The following is a 15,848-nucleotide window of genomic DNA, read 5'->3' as shown; positions in this document are numbered from 1 at the left end:
AACACTGCTTTCTCCTCTATTTTAATTCAATTCCTCCATGCCAAGAAAAATTGCTTTTCTTGCAGATAATCAAAGTACACTGATATAGCTTCTCAGTATTCTCTTCCAGCCACAAACACATCATTATTACCAGTTTCTCCCCAGGGCACCCAGGCCTTAATGCATTATATCTGAACATCTTCAATGTTCTACCTTCTTGTCATTTTTATCCTAAAATCCTGTTTTTAAAAAAAAATATTTTCTGATTGCTAATCCTCGCACATGTGCCTCTCTTAATAATTCCTAATTTTAATTTCTTCTTTCTCAGATTAATGCATTCAGGCTTTTTAATTCACCACCCTAGCACATCTACCATGTAGCAGTATATGAAAGTTACATGCATGAAATATACACTTTCTGGCTTCATAGGCTTTCAGTTACAGATTCTATAATCGTTGGCATATGTAAAACCCAATGTATCACTCTTGTATCTCATAGGTTCATGCCTCACACCAATATACTCTTTCTCAGGGGGTATTTTTTTCAACACTGAGTGTCACTAGTAAAATTAACTAGTTAAATGCTACATTAAAAAAATCTCTGGTTGAATTTTGCTTAAAATGCCTGTGAAAAGATAATCACAATTAAAAAGTATAGTTAGGAAAACCAGAAGAAGGCTCTGTGGCTACTAGGGATGCCATGTGGGAAGAGGTATAAAGCTTTTTAAGGCAACAGTCTCCGGAAGATGTGAGGTTGAGGCAAGTTATAACGAATGCAAATGAGATGTACCCATTGCTGGGAAGTTATTTTACAGAATGGGGTGCCTCCCTGAGACCTCAGGGAGACACCTGAGAGCAGGAGGGTGGGAAGTGATGGAAATGTGTGTGGCTGTGTGGGCAGGGCAAGGCAGTGGATGTTGGGGTTTCTCTTTCCTCCAACAGCATGGTAACTACTTCCAATAAGAGAGAATCTAATCACAGAGAATTTTATGCTCTCAGCTTTAGAACAGTGTATGTTGTGTTTTGATTGTATCACATGAGAGGGGGTGAGTGGGGGTAGCTGGTGTTGTCATTCTTTATACTTTGTACTTCCTTCAGTCTAGTGTCAGGCAAACAGTTGCCCAACTTTCTAAGTCAAGAGGGAAGGAAGCAGCCTGTTTACTTTTCTTGGGCTCATATGTGCTGTTCAGCTAGAGAGTGAACTTGAATTTTGGAGGTACTGTTCAGAAGGACCTGACTGAAATCAACAAACTTTCTGACGGGTAAGGATAACTACACCCAATGAAGCTGGAATTTGCAAATGAAATACAACCAGCTATGAAGGACTCTTAATGATTATCACACAAGGCATATAAATGTAGATATAAATATAATGGATTTCTCTTCAGTTGGAAAAAGTCATTTATTTGCCACAGTGGAACTAAAAACCAAAGTAGTTCGTGAGGTTGTCATCAGAGTGGCTCAGAAAAAAGAGCACTGCACCAGGATGCAGGGGAGCTATGCTTTAATGCTTCCCATCACTAAATAGCTACATGACCTGCATGGAGTCCCTTTCCCTCATTTGCAGTTAGTCTAGGTGACAGAAGGTCCTTTACAGCGTTAGCATTCTATGATCTAGGGTTCTCTATCGGCAAGCAAGGGCTTAGCCCTTGGAGGTACCAATTCAGTAAGTTATGTGGGAAAAAAATTTAGCACAACTGGTATGGAGGAGCTAATGGTATGTTCTCTTCCTTGGCCATAGGCTGGTAGTTGTTGAGAAGGACGTGTTGGGTCACTCTGGCTCAGGTATGGGTTTCACACTGGACAGACACAGAAGAATGTAGAGCAGGGAGCTGTGTGTTCAGTATTCTCACAGACCAGATAGTGCAAGTGGAAGACGAGTCACTGGGACTGCAGTTATGTGTCATCTTCACATACACCACAAAAATAAGAGAAAAAGGAATGGCACCTGTATGGGTTCAAAAGGCAACATATTGAAGCCTGCCTTACATATAAGGGAGGTAGAATTATATAAAAACCATGGCCCACCATCCCAGAATCTATGCCCTCAGCATGGCTTTAAGCCACCTATATTTGTATCTTTGGAAATGCATACTTTGACCACAGAGTATGCTACTGAATGCCTCTTAATATGTTTACACTGTTTAGACTGAAAGTTGTGAGAACAATTCAAGGAAATAACCAAACATCACGTTGACGCACGACTCATCTAAAACTTGGTGAATGCAACTCTGAAGTTTGAAACACTTCCACCCAGATGCAGGGATAAAACAAGGATAGGCTATTAAAAATTATTAACAAAATATCAAATTGTACATGGGTGCTTCTTCTAAAAATCTGTAATAGCAGAAATAACTAGATACTCTTACAATTTTCCATTAATTTGGATTGGATTAGCATGTTTCCCCCACTTAACTGGTAGCTGCATGACCCCATTTGTGTTCTACTGCTTAGCACACCTAGCACATAGGAGGCACTCTATAAGTTTGCTGAATGAATAGTTTTGATTATGCTTAGTCTTTTTTTTTTAAGTGAGTCATATTTTTGCAAATAGGGGAAAGTCTTAAAAAAAATGAAAGTTTCAACTTAGGAGCTCTGGTAAATCTCAGAGCCAAGTTGACGTGAATCAGGACACCACCACCACCAATTGATGGTTCCCCCTATCTAGAGTCAGGCTACCTAAGGAAAAAAAAATAGCCCTTTAATGATGAATCTGAAAAACTTAAACCATAAAGGGATGGCGATTACTGCATGATGCTTCTACCCTTTACACTAGCATACCGATTTTGGACGACTGGGTGGTTTTTTTTCCTCCCTGCATGAATGATTCAAAGCCAAATTTCAGTAGATATTCTTTAGACCTACTAGGCATCAGCACACAGAGATTTGTGAAGTTCTCCAACAATTATTTCAGAGAGATTTTACAAGTGAAGTGCTCTGATTTCAAACAACCTCCCCCCTGCCAAGCTTTTCCTTATTCTAGTCTTTCCCTCTTCAGTAAAAGGTATCTCTGTCCATCCAGGAGCTCAAGCAAAACCCCCAAGTACTGTCTTTCACCATCTCTTCCCTCCACCCCACCCCACCACTCTCTCTACTATCCTGACATCCAATGGATCAGCAAGTTCTGGCCAGTTCTCCCCACCAACACTGCTACCACTGTCAGCGAAGTCAGCATCCTCTCTCTCAGGACGGCCACGCAGCCTCCACTCTGCTCTGTGTCTACACTTAAGCCTTTACGGTCCACTCTCCACACTGCTCCACACAGCAGTCAGGAAGTTGTCTTTAAACTGCAAGTCATGCTGTCATCCCCTGTCACCTTGCTTAAAACTTTCTCATATTTAGCTCCTGTGATACTAAGAATAACATGCAAACTCCTAACTACAGCTGACAAGGCCCTAACTACTTGCCTGATTTCAGCTCCTACGGAAACTCCTTAGTCACCCACCCTCACCCTGCACCCCCTCCCCTTTTCTTACTCTGTTTATGACACACTGGCCTTCTTTCTGAGACAGGAACCTTTCCATGTGCTGCTTCCTTTTTCTCAAACACACCTCCCTGAGATAGTTGCATGGCTTGGACCCCTTTGGCCTTTGAGATCTCAACAAAAACATCACCTCCTGAGAGGCCTTCTCTGGTCATCCAATCTAAATTGAGCCTCTAAGGCACTCCTGACCGTATTGCTCTGTTTTATTTTCTGCATGAAACTTAGCAGTATATGAACTTAGCTTGTGTTTGTCTGCTTTTATTGTTGGTCTCACCCCCACTAAAATAAAAGCTTCATGAGAACAGAGACCTAATCTTCCTATTTACTGCTATATCTTCAGTTCTCACAGAAGAGGCTTGTCATTTCATAGACACTCAATTGTGAGATGAACGAATGAATGATAGACTGAGATAATCATACAAGGGAGTAAAATATTCTATAAAAATACCTTTTATGTTGGAAATATCAATATTGAGCTGTCCAAGTTTCTCACAGGTTTTCTCTATACACTCATAGACAGACTGCAGAATTTCTTTAGGGTCTTGTTCCACCCATCTTTGAACAAAAGAATGTATTTGGTTAGTCCACAAGAAAGCAAAACAAATGTGACTTTTCTAGAAACGTTCACTTATGAGGGTGTGGCTGCTGCATAAATTAAAGAAAATCAGATAAGGAAAGCAATACATATCCAATATTCTAATGAAATGATTCAAAGAAAAGCCTACTTCTGTTACATTTTTATTATTCTTCATGGAGTAATTAATCATTTGAAAGGATGCAAATAATAACAGACCATAAATAGCAAATATTCTACCTATTTTTAAACCATTTTTTAAAAATCCAGTAAGAAATTAGTTCTCCAACTCTTTATATCCTGTGGGTTTGATGAATTTTGATAAACTGTCTGCATGTTTCACTAGTCACTAGTTATTTATAAGTCATCTGATATATGTACTATTCTTGGGATGGATGGATGGATTGATTGATTTACTTATTTATTTATAAAGCAAAAGGAATTCTGAAAAGTCAACTAGGTATACTAATCTCTTTTGCCATTTTTTTCCTCCAAACTGTTTTGTTAGAATTTAGGGGGAAAATTTAAATTCCTGCCAATAACTATTTCATGTAAACAAGTGACTGGTCCAAGCGTTCAGACCCAATCCCAGTGCAATTTTGGTAAGGTACAAGGCCCTCAGAAGGGTGAAGTCTCATAGCAAGTGACAAGAAGAGAAACCTGGGAGAAACAAATGACGCTTGAGGAAACCCAAAAGAAGATTCTGAGATAATTTGAAAGAATCCTACCCTTGGACCTGGAAGCAGCAAGGGATTTCCAAATGCCTTTCTTCTCTGCCCTCCTCAGGCCTGCCTGGCTTGCCTGTGCTTTGAATTCTCTCTCGAAATTCTCTTTTTCTAAAAGCCCAATCTGCTTCCACAGATTTCTAACTTTTGTTCCTCCAAGCCCCAGGTATCCTCTCTCCAAACTGCACTGGGATCAGGGCTGTGGACGGTCATTCTAATGCTGGTAACATACCAATAGCTTTTATTATTACACAAAGGGATTCTCTAAAACATAGGAGAACATTTTTCATGGAAAGAAAATTATAAAATTTGGTAAGACATCAATTTTTTGTCTCTTTCTTAAACTTTACAGTGAGACGAACAGATCTAAAGCACACAACCTGTTAAGTTTTAACAAATGTATATAAACTCATCTAACCAACACGCCAGTCAAGATACAGAATATTTCTATCACTCCACCGAGTTCTTTCACACCTCTTTCAAGTCAATCACATGCTCCATGGGCAACCCATTTTTGTATGTCTATTGTCCTAGATTAGTTTAGCCTCTTCTTGAATTTCCAATAGAGCTATGCAGCATGTACACTTTTGTGTCCAGCTTTTTTTACTTTCCATGATATCAATGAGATCCAACCAGGTCGTTGCTTGTGTCAGTTCACTTTTTAAAAATTGCCAAACAGTATTTCATTATTATCTGTTCTACTGAGGACTGACATTTGGGCTGTTTCTGGTGCAGGTAATTATAAATAAAGCTGCTGTAAATGTTCATGTATAAGTCTTTCTATAGTATATGCTTTCATTTCTCCTAACAGTGGAATGAGGCAGCTGTATGGTTAATTTTACAAGAAACTGCCACATGGTTTCTCAAAGTGGTTGTATCACAAACATCATCAAATTTTAAATAGCATACTTAACATTATTTTAAATCGCAATTTCTACACATGAACATTATTCCATAAAGTGATGATTTTAGTATTAGATGATAACATGTGAATGCTTTTTTAAACACAGGTGTCTTTAGTTAAGGAAAAATCCCCTCATACTCAAATTAGCAAAGAAGCAGTTTGGCAATGATGGAGACACAGAACTAAATGACTTCAAAGTCCATGTGGAATTTCTGCTATTTAATACTCCTTTGCTTGATTACTTTATTATCCCTCCCTTTTCTGAATTCCTAAGCCATCAATTACCCACATGTTTTTGTGGAGCTATCCAGTTATTGCTTCTTTTCATGACTAATACCTGTCCCTCAAGTCTTCTTAGTATGGTGTATGGTCAAGTTTATTTTACAAAGCCCCAGAGCATGTGGGATGGGATGGACCAAAAAGCATGATGTATCTTTACATAGTAAATTAGGAAACTTACCCTTCTCTTGGAAACTCTTGTTTTATTTCCACTTGATGATGACTAAGTAGTTCGGCTGTTTTTGAATTGAAAACCTGAAAAATATATTGCAAGATTAGGGTGGAAATACGGGTAGACAGCAAAGACATTTAAAGTTATTTAGCAAATGAAGTTCTTTTCACTGATAGAAAAAGATGAATCAGATGACATGCCATACAAGATGTTCTACTTTCTCTTCAGGGAGAATCTTAAAAGTTGTAAGTTAGCTTCAGAAATAACTTCTCTCTGGATAAATAGAAATATATCGGAGATAAAGCTAAAGAGGCAATGCTTTATTCTTTAAAAAACAAAACTGGCTCCAGATGGAGGAAATTTAATATATCAACAGATTAAGAGTATTGCTTTCTTTTAGAAAATAGGAAAACCAAGCATAAAAGAGAGCTGGCAAAATGCTGGTAATGAGGGTGTAAAGTTACATTCTGCATCCATCTTAGACGTAGAGACAGTCATAGATGCCCAGGCAGGGAAGCACAGTGTGGCAGTTCGTTTGAAGGAGGGCGCAGCAATGCATCTAGCTCTCCTCAGAGGAACAGAGCGCCGCTTCAGCACAGGGAGAAGTGTATCCTGGCACCTAGCCCAGCGCACTCTGTGTCCTACTATAATGAAGTGCTGACCCTTGATTTAAACATTAAAACCAATGGCGGAAAGCTCCCAAGGAGGAAACGCTACACAAACCTGCACAATTTTAAAACCACTAAACTTCTCAATCTTTTTACATATGTATTGTTTTTTTAATCTGGGTGTGCCTATACTTAAGTACCAAAGTGCTTCATCTTTCAAAGTTAAGGATTCATATTTTAATTAAAATTAACTTCCCAAGTCGCTGTGATTGCAGCAATAAAGTCACATCCAATTAGTTAAGAAAAGAGTCGCTATGCGCAGGTTTCCTGTGGGAGAATACCTGCTCAACGCAGATAAGAAAGGGAAAGTAATAGGAGAAAACACATAGTGACTCGCTCTCCCCTTCCTCCCCACCACACACACCTCTTTTTTGGGAGGAAATGATAAACATAATAAAAGCAAGAAGGCAAATTCTCAAATCCTTTGAAGAGATCAAATATCTTACAAGTCAAAGGCTAGCTTGACACATCATAAATAAAAGGCACTTGGCAGGAATAGCCCGGTAATTTACAACTTAGCATTAGGGTATGTGTCTAGGATGTCCATTCCATTTGTCCGGTTTTATTCGCTGAAGTATCTCTAGGGCCCAGAGTAGTGCCTGGCATAGGGTCAATACTCAGTAACTATTTCTTGAATGTCTGAAAAAATATGGTCTATCAGGGACTTATTAGGAGAAAAATTATCAAATAAAATGAGAAACAGTGGCAGAAAAACTCCAATAGGAAATCACAGTTGTACTATCTTTATTCATATTACTACGGCTCCTGGGGTCCTATTCTCAAATCCCCAAAGGGCTCTGGTTAAGAAACAAGGCATCTCCTTTTATTGGCTGGATTCATGCAGACTTCAATAGCAGACTCTTGGGGCTACGAATGGAGTAGGATCCCTCTATCATCACTGACTTCTTTTAAGTAGGCTTACTTCAGTACCCTCACACTAAAAATTGATTTACAGGTCTTTGGAATGGGTACAGAAAAGGGAAGGATTTGGGACATTCTATCTGCCATAGTAGAGCATGACACCGTCTGATCAGATCGCATTTGGACATAACAGGATGGCACATGGACCTCCCTACTTCTTTAGAGCTCTGAGTCTGAGAAGATGGATACCACCTGTAGGTATTTAGGATTTGACCCTGTTGTGCACCACTTCTAAGTTTGTAGGACACTTTTTAGGTTTAATATTTTTACAATCTGCAACTTAGTGCAGCACTGTCTAATAGAAATATAATACAAGCCTATGTAATCTAAATTTTTCTCATAAAAAAACAGGAAAAAGAAACAGGTGGAAATTAATTTTAATAACACACTTTATTTAAACAAATGTATCTAAAAATTATCATTTCAACATGTGATCAATATAAAAATGGAAATTTTGTACATTTCTTTAGAACTAAGTGTTTGAAATCTAGTATATATTTTATACTTACGCTTCACCTCAATTTGCACAAACCACATTTAAGGTGATCAATAGCCTCATGTGGCTAGTGGCTATTGTATCAACAGTCCAGTTATGGAGAGCTGTTTTTCTCATATATCTAGGTTTATGTGAAGAACTGTAATGAAGCCTCCTGTCTGTCCATTTGTCTACAGATAGACAAATGTACAAAGAAAGCTAACGATGCTTCCACGAGGCTCCATGGCTAGAGGGAACTAACTCCATATGAGAATACATCGCCCAGAAGCAAGAATGCTAGTCTGTTCTTTTCAAGTAGATTTCAAAAGCCATTGTCAATTAAAGATGGCAGTAGCTATATAGTTTGCTTTATAACAGATTTAGCAAGGCCATTTGCCTAAAAATCATTGGATGGCAAGGGAGAAACGCCTCAGAATTACAGATGCCCTTCATCTTTTTCTCTTTTCAAATTTGAAATTCACCAAACCTAAGAGTCGGTTAAAAATTCAGAAGCACAATAACACAGAATAGAAGGTTCTTCTAGGAAAAGTAATTAAGAGGAATGTTTTAAGACACATTGAGTCTATGGGCACTAGAAGAGACCCTAGAGATCCTCTGGGCCAGCGTTTTCAAAATGAGGTTAGGGATCTTCAGAAGCTGGGTAGGGGGGACAGGGAGCTCTACTGAGTCTCTGGGCTACACCTTACCTTGGATTTCAGATTCCATTGACTTCAGCTTCCAGATTTAAACTCTTTCAGAAACAAGTTTAACCATGGAGTTCCAAGGCAAAAAAACAAATGACATGGAAACTGAAACCCTTGGCCCTCAGGTGATGCTCTTATCCTTACAAAGTGAGCTCCGGGAGACTGGTGCATACTGACAAACAGCACTAAACTCTAGGTTTTCTAAATGCCAATGCAGTGCTTTTCCAGTACAAAATCATACGAATTGTGATTTTGTTATCATCCATTAAGTAGCAGCAAACACAAACAAGTTTCGTAACACAGGGCTGCCAGTGTGATGGAGAAAGGACACCTACCCAAGACTTGCGGAAGTCAGAAAGGGGCTCCCAGAAGGGGCAACTTCCGGACGAAGATTTCAGGTTGAATGGAAGGGAGTCCATAAGGAGCAAGTCAAGGGCTTGGACGGGGAGGAGTGGAGAAAGAGGAGGGATAGTCAAGGGGACAGGTTTCAGGATGCAGGTTAGGGTAGGCAGCATTTACAAGGCAAAGGATAAGGAAGGAGCAGTAATTTTGGTACAGAAAGGGGCAAGGAGATAAGGAATATCATTATAGATAATGTACACTAAGGAGGGGTGACTCTGGCACATATGTGGAGATGCCTAGCAGTCAGTTACTTACATTTTAGGTCATAAGCTTAAAGAAAGAGCTCTGTTAAGGGAATTTGGAACTAGTAGATAAGTCCTGGAGAGCTAATACACAACACAGGGATTATAGCCAACCATACTGTATTATATACTTCAGAGTTGCTAAGGGACTAGATTTGAATTGCTCCCACCACAAAAAAGGAAGTAATAATTATGTGATGTAACAGAGTTACATTAATGCTGTGGTGACTTGTGTATTGCAGGATCAAACGACACGCTGTGCACCTTAAACTTGCACTCTGTTATATGTCAGTTATATTTCAATTAAAAAGAAGCAGCAGAAGAAAGGGATCTCTTCTCAGAATTTTGTGAGGTCCAGAAAGGCGGATGAGAACTTCATACATGGTGTAACATAGAGGCAAAAAGCACAGGTCTGGGAAATACGTAGCGCTGGGGGTGAGGGCCAAGCCCCCACCAGCTGTTTTACTTTACCTTTTCTAAATTTCAACCTTTACATCTGTAAAAGGATCAAATAAAATAACTTATGAGAAGTATTTCATACAGGGCAGGCATGTAGCATGCATCCAAAGGATGTTACCACTACATTGCTGCTGTTGCTAGACTGCTTCTATTTCTATTCCTGTTGCTACTATTGCTACTACCACCAGCACGACCCATAGGTGACAGAGTTAAGATTCCAAATCACCAGTTCTATATTCATCTCTGAGCCCAAAGGACATATAAGTTCCACATTTTGTTTTGGGAGGAGGGCAATTAAAAACTGGAGAGACAAGTTAATGTAGGAAAAGAACTGAGCACAGGGCAGGCACATAGCCAAAGATATTAGCGTCGCTGCTGCTGCTAAGGCTTCTTAATAATTATTAATATTATTAAATTATTAATAACTACTACTATTACCTACAAGTGGTAGATTTAGAATTAGAAGCTGCCAGCTCTATATTCACCATTATGCCTAAATCATGACTCAATTCCAGATCTGCAGGCGGAGGGGATGGTTAAAAACTGCAGAGGCAAGGAAAATTGTTTTTATAAAAAAACTGTTTAAAAAGGACTTTCTGAAACAATGCGTGCCTTCTCTGTCTTAGAAGGGGAGTAGTAGAGAGACAAAATGCTGTCCTTACTAAGTAAGTGTCCTTCAGGCTTGCCTTACTCATCCTATGACTAATTCAGTCATCCCATCATAAACATGCACATTCATTTCCCTCCCCACATGATTTCCCGACTAGCCTACCCTTGTACGCCACACTCTACTTTACTATGTGATAACATGCTTTTCAGGAATGTAAACTCCCTCTCTAGGACACTATCATACTATATAAATTCGAATGACTTAAAATAAAAGTACCAGCTACAGATATGTTACATTGCAAACTCGACCACAAAAGCCATAATGGCATCTTTCAATAAGCCACAGAAGTAAGGAAACATAGCCAATGGCATTATATTCTTCTTAAAAAATAACACTGTTTTAAGTAGCATATACATAGATCTGATACAGCTACAGTTGCCAAATCAAGTACTTCCAAGACCCCACGAGTTTCAACCTCCCTAGTCTTCCAATCCAAGAAATCTAGTCAACACATGTGAGCCCTGCTGGCCCCTCTCTGCTGATGTCTATACCTGTAATGAGTGCCTACCACATGCCTGATGCTGTGTTAGGCTTTGGGGAGGAAAAAAAAGGCACCATTCTGCCCCTCCAGAAGCTCAAAATTCAAAGCTCTTAACACATGCTTGTGAGACTCAAGAGAACAAGAAAGGGTGCAACTCTCTGATGAGAATGTGTTCTTGCCATTTGTGTAATGTGATGGGCAGGAAAACAAACCAACTTATTGGGGGAAAAAGCCACAGAAGAAACACAACTATAGTTACCACGAGAGTGGCCTCATTCTAGCTATGAGCCAAAGTACTTTTACCAAATTTACTGTTCATTTGTCCCTGCCCCTAATGGGTTCTTAATAAACATGTGTTGAATAAATAAATGAAAGAAAGCGGAAATCCGTCCCTAAGCCTTATGAGATCTCTGAGTATGATGAGACAGCTGGGGCCAAGGCAATGTTTCCTGCCAAAACAAGCACAGGACTACAATTCTAGTCATTCTTCACGGATGCTGGCTGTTGGAACAAAATGATTGTGCAACCATTACCCACGGTGACTACACCTGAGCCTGTCCCAGACCCGCTGAATCTGAGTCACAAGATGATCAAAACCAACTGCACATATTCAGAGGAAACATTTTTTACATATTGCAAAACCAATGTGTAAGTATGTTTTCCTTGGTGAAGATTCATCTGTCACCATAATCAGAACGGATGCTTGAGTGTGAGGTGGGTGCGTGCCTTCCCTGGGCCCTTATCTTCCCTGTGCAGTACTCCAGGCTGCCAGGGAGCCTTCAGGAGTTCTGGGGATAGGCTTCTGGCTGCAACACACCTGAACCTGAGTCCTAGTTCTACAAGTTACTCAGAGACCTTGGGCCCAATCAGCCTAGTCTAATCACCCGTGTAAAGGAGTTTACTAATATTACCTTCATCGTGGTTGTTAGGATTAAGTGAGATAATGCTGGCAAAGCCCAGTGCAGTGCCTGAAGCACTTCAAGTCACAACACAGTCCAAGCGTTTTGTTGTTTGTTTGTTTTCTTAACATTCAACTCCATGGGGAAAAAACAAAGTTACCAAATTAAAGAAGGAAGTTGACTATTTACGCCAAAACTTTTGTCTTATAAACAAACGGCCCCTCCTTGAAACCTGTTTCACTAATCCTCTTTCCAAGAAGTGCCTACTCTGTAATCTGAGTAACCATGTGACAGCCCCAGTTTACTTTCCTATCAGACAAGTTGGAAATTTTCTTGTAGTGTAAAACATATGCATAGGGTCCCAAGATAAATTCTTTGACAATTGGAGGAAGAAATGAACATATTCTAAAACTGCAGGTCTACTGCTACAATAGGAAAAATTATTCAAACACACCCAAGTCAGAAAGTTGTAGGATTTTTTTTGACGAGGTAAAAAAGAAAACCATAATTAAAATTCAGTAACCTAGTAATGAGAAATAAAAATCTATTCAATAAATATGTATGAAGTGATCCCTGTAGACAAAACAGGTATTCATCTGTTGTGTTGACCAAGGTGTTTTAAGGAATACAATGATGAACAAGGAGGTCCCTGCTCTCAAGTACAGCAGGTATGTAATACAAAGGAGGTGATACGAGCTATTAATAGAGGTAAAGAAGTGCTATGGGAAGGGGGACAAATTTATACTAAGGGTTTGAGGAAGACGTCTAAGAGATGGCAGTTGAGCCACTATTTGGAGGTAGAGTAGAATTTCAAGAATCAGATCTGGGGAATGGGGGAAGAGGCATTTCCCTCGTAGGAGAAAGCAAGAATAAAGAAATCTTGTGTCCTTTATGGAAGAAAGCTAATATCGTTAGCACAGAAAGGGGAGAAGAAAGCTTGAAGGTTATAGGTCTTGTGAAAGTTGAATCAGATATGCAAATTTAATGAATGGTCAGAAAATTATTGAAATACCTTTAACTTCATATGCTTCCTTATGAGAGTTCTTATCCACTCTATTTCTGAGAAGGTAAGCAATTATTTTTGACTCATAATTACAACATGGAACAATATGCCTGGAGCAACTCCAGGGAATCACCTTGTGATTGACACTTATTCAGCAAATCTATTATCTACATTTTGCAGGGAGTGGTTAAGAACACTCTTTCCTTATAACCAAAAGAAAAAAAAAACACCTTGCTAAACCATTCCCAAGTTTTTCTCTATGTCACACAGGAATTTTATCTACCTCTGAAGCATTCCTTCATAGTTGTTTCTCAAAGAGCAGAAAACTTTATCAATCAACTTTTATATATCATTCTATTGTAAGCAGAATGGGAATCGTCTGAATTTGCACCTTAGCTTACCCAGTGAGATTATGCCACACAGAGCCCAGTAAACAGAACCCAACTTTTGAAGGCTCATGTTGTTCACGCCACATGCTGAACAACGGATGGTGGTAATAGGAAGTTGATCAATTCCTTCCCCACCAAGGCAGAAAGATGCCTCTTGGGCAACAGAATCTAAGGGACCAGGAACCACCTGCAGTCAGAGATAAGGAAGATTGCTGGGCTACAGGACAGCAACAGGGAAGTCAAAAGGAAGATAAGCACAGTAAGGCTGGCTTCTGAAAAGCAAGCCTACAAAATTATGAAATATTTTATCCACTTTCATAGAGGGCAAAGGCTGTATGAACTCAAGAACAATTACCATGTTTGGTTTGGTATCCATAGTACTTCGTGAGCTAGTTACCAACGTTTAAAAATAGGAAGATGTCACTGAAAACTCTATAGACTACCTGCTTTTCTTAAAGAATGTGACAGTCTGACAATACCGGGCTTGTGCTCCTGCTTGGCAGTTGGTTATAGGCTGTCCCCTTGATATGCGTCTGCTCTCCAGTCTGCCCTCCTCCCTCTACCTGTGCAGCCCCTGCAGGTATCTGTGTGGGCAATTTTTGAACATGGCTTCCAAAATCTACCCACCGTTAACACGCGTCTTAATGGCCTTTCTTAATTTGGGAAGATGGTAATGATGATTGTGTATTTTATATTAATCAAATCCAGTTAGGCAGACTTTCTTACTTATGATTCAGGATTCCTTTATAAACATTTATATGAAAATAGGACAAAGTGAAACCTGCCCTGTGTGATCAAAAGATAAACAGGGTAAGAGATGGCAGAACCATGCCATTGCAGCTCAAATCAGGGTAAGTCATGAAGGAATATTCAGACTAAAATTGGACTGAAAGCTTTCTCCTTCAGACAACAGAGACAAGAATCAAAAGGAAGGTACAAATGTAGGTTTTCATCAAGTGATCAGCTAAACAGTACTTTGACAAAAATATTTATGCTGTATGTATAATGTATACAAACAGTATAGGTACACATACATATACATATGAAATAATGCACTAAAAATGATTTGAGATGAAGAAGTGAAGACAGAGCTAAATAAATCTTTCAATATTTATATCAACTTGCCAGCTTAGTCAGATGCCCATTGAAAGCATGGGCTTTTAACCAGCAAAGGTTTATTTAAATTACTTTGAAATTAGCTTACTGAACTTAGTGCTAAATTTCTTTAAAAGCAGGTTCTAATTGCACAAAACAGACTAATCAGTAGTCACTTAAATAGCACTCCATTATGCTACTTCAAAGATGGTAAGTAAAAAGAGAAAAACAGAATTCCCTGTCGCTTTATGCTACAAAGCACGGAGAGGTCAATCATCTGCTTGTAATGGGCAAAGTATCAGAACTGAAGTTTGCCAGTCGTCGAAATTAAATAAAGATTCTGGTAAAAGCAGTGTAGTATGACTTTTTTCTAATGTGTTCTGCCACCCCCACCCCCTTAGCATTTTACCTTCTGCAATTTCTGTGGTAGAGGATGACAACGCATCATCATGCTAACACTATATTCGCTTTACTGCTCCAAAGGACGCTGTGTTAGGTTCCCACAGCCGTGACACAGCTTTCCCCCCATCCAAGGACGTCCTGCGCCCTGCGGGCCAAATGCTCCAGGGGAAGACCGCAGCAGCGGTCATTGTGGCCACCTGTCCCTGGCTGCAGGCAGACCGCTGTGCACGGATGTTCGGTAAGTCCTAGCTCCCTTTAGAGGAGGAGTCCCTTCCGTTAGCAGGTGATCGGCTCCACCAGCAAGGCTGGAGCTACTCTGCTGTGGGGGTCGCGAGAGGCCGAGGTCCCCTAGCCCCAGGCAGGGCAGCTTCAGCATGGCAGTCGCGCTCAAGGGGTTTTGGCCTCCTCCCCTTGACTGGCAGCCTGGCCGGCGCCGGGGCAGGCGCGGGATGGGGACGCAACACCCAGCCCCGGCGTATCCAGGCTTCCGCCCCGGCCTCCTCATAGGTCACCCCGGGCTCACCAAAAAGCGTGTCGAGCTGGTACCCTGGTCCACTGCCCCCACCAACGGCCCCAAGACTGCTTTCTTTGCGGCTGCCATGAAATCAGCTTCGGGTCGGCGGGCTATCGCAGCCGGTGTCCCGGGTGACAGCGGTGGGCAGGGGAGGCGCAGGCAGCGAGTCAGGAGTGCCAGTCGGCGCGCGGCGGCCGAACTCTGGGACCGCGCTTCAGGCGGTCCCTTTACCCGCGCAGAGCCCTCTCATCCCGCCCCTCCGACCAGGCCCCGCCCCCCATTGCGTTCCCTAGGACTCCGGGGACGCGGCGGAGGGCTGTTTGTTGGGCCGGCCAATTAGCGAACTCGGAGAGGGGCGGAACGATCGAACATTCAGAGGGCGGAGAGACTTCGTAGAGGCGGGGCCTG

At 40.7% G+C, this 15,848-nt stretch overlaps 1 protein-coding gene across 6 annotated transcripts in view; it reads right to left on the bottom strand.

Annotated features, from left to right (window-relative positions):
- GK (glycerol kinase) overlaps positions 1 to 15,707 on the bottom strand; it is a 69,411-nt gene extending 53,704 nt beyond the window's left edge. For 3 of the 6 annotated variants that reach the window (XM_036917958.2, XM_036917955.2, XM_036917957.2), the window contains exons 1-3: positions 15,450 to 15,706; positions 6,126 to 6,199; positions 3,911 to 4,017 (exon numbers count right to left, since the gene is read on the bottom strand). In XM_036917958.2, the coding sequence (XP_036773853.1) occupies positions 3,911 to 4,017; positions 6,126 to 6,199; positions 15,450 to 15,527 (259 nt within the window). In that variant the 5' untranslated portion in view covers positions 15,528 to 15,706. Of the gene's footprint in view, positions 1 to 3,910; positions 4,018 to 6,125; positions 6,200 to 14,933; positions 15,427 to 15,449 lie in introns of those variants that run through there. The other 3 variants (XM_036917954.2, XM_036917959.2, XM_036917956.2) reach the window with 3 other exon arrangements.
- Between the last annotated feature and the right edge of the window lie 141 nt (positions 15,708 to 15,848).

The sequence above is a fragment of the Manis pentadactyla genome, chromosome X, assembly GCF_030020395.1.
Source record: "Manis pentadactyla isolate mManPen7 chromosome X, mManPen7.hap1, whole genome shotgun sequence".
Lineage (NCBI taxonomy): Eukaryota > Metazoa > Chordata > Mammalia > Pholidota > Manidae > Manis > Manis pentadactyla.
Note: the sequence above shows the minus strand (reverse complement) of the source record. Positions and strands in the feature narration are given on the sequence as shown.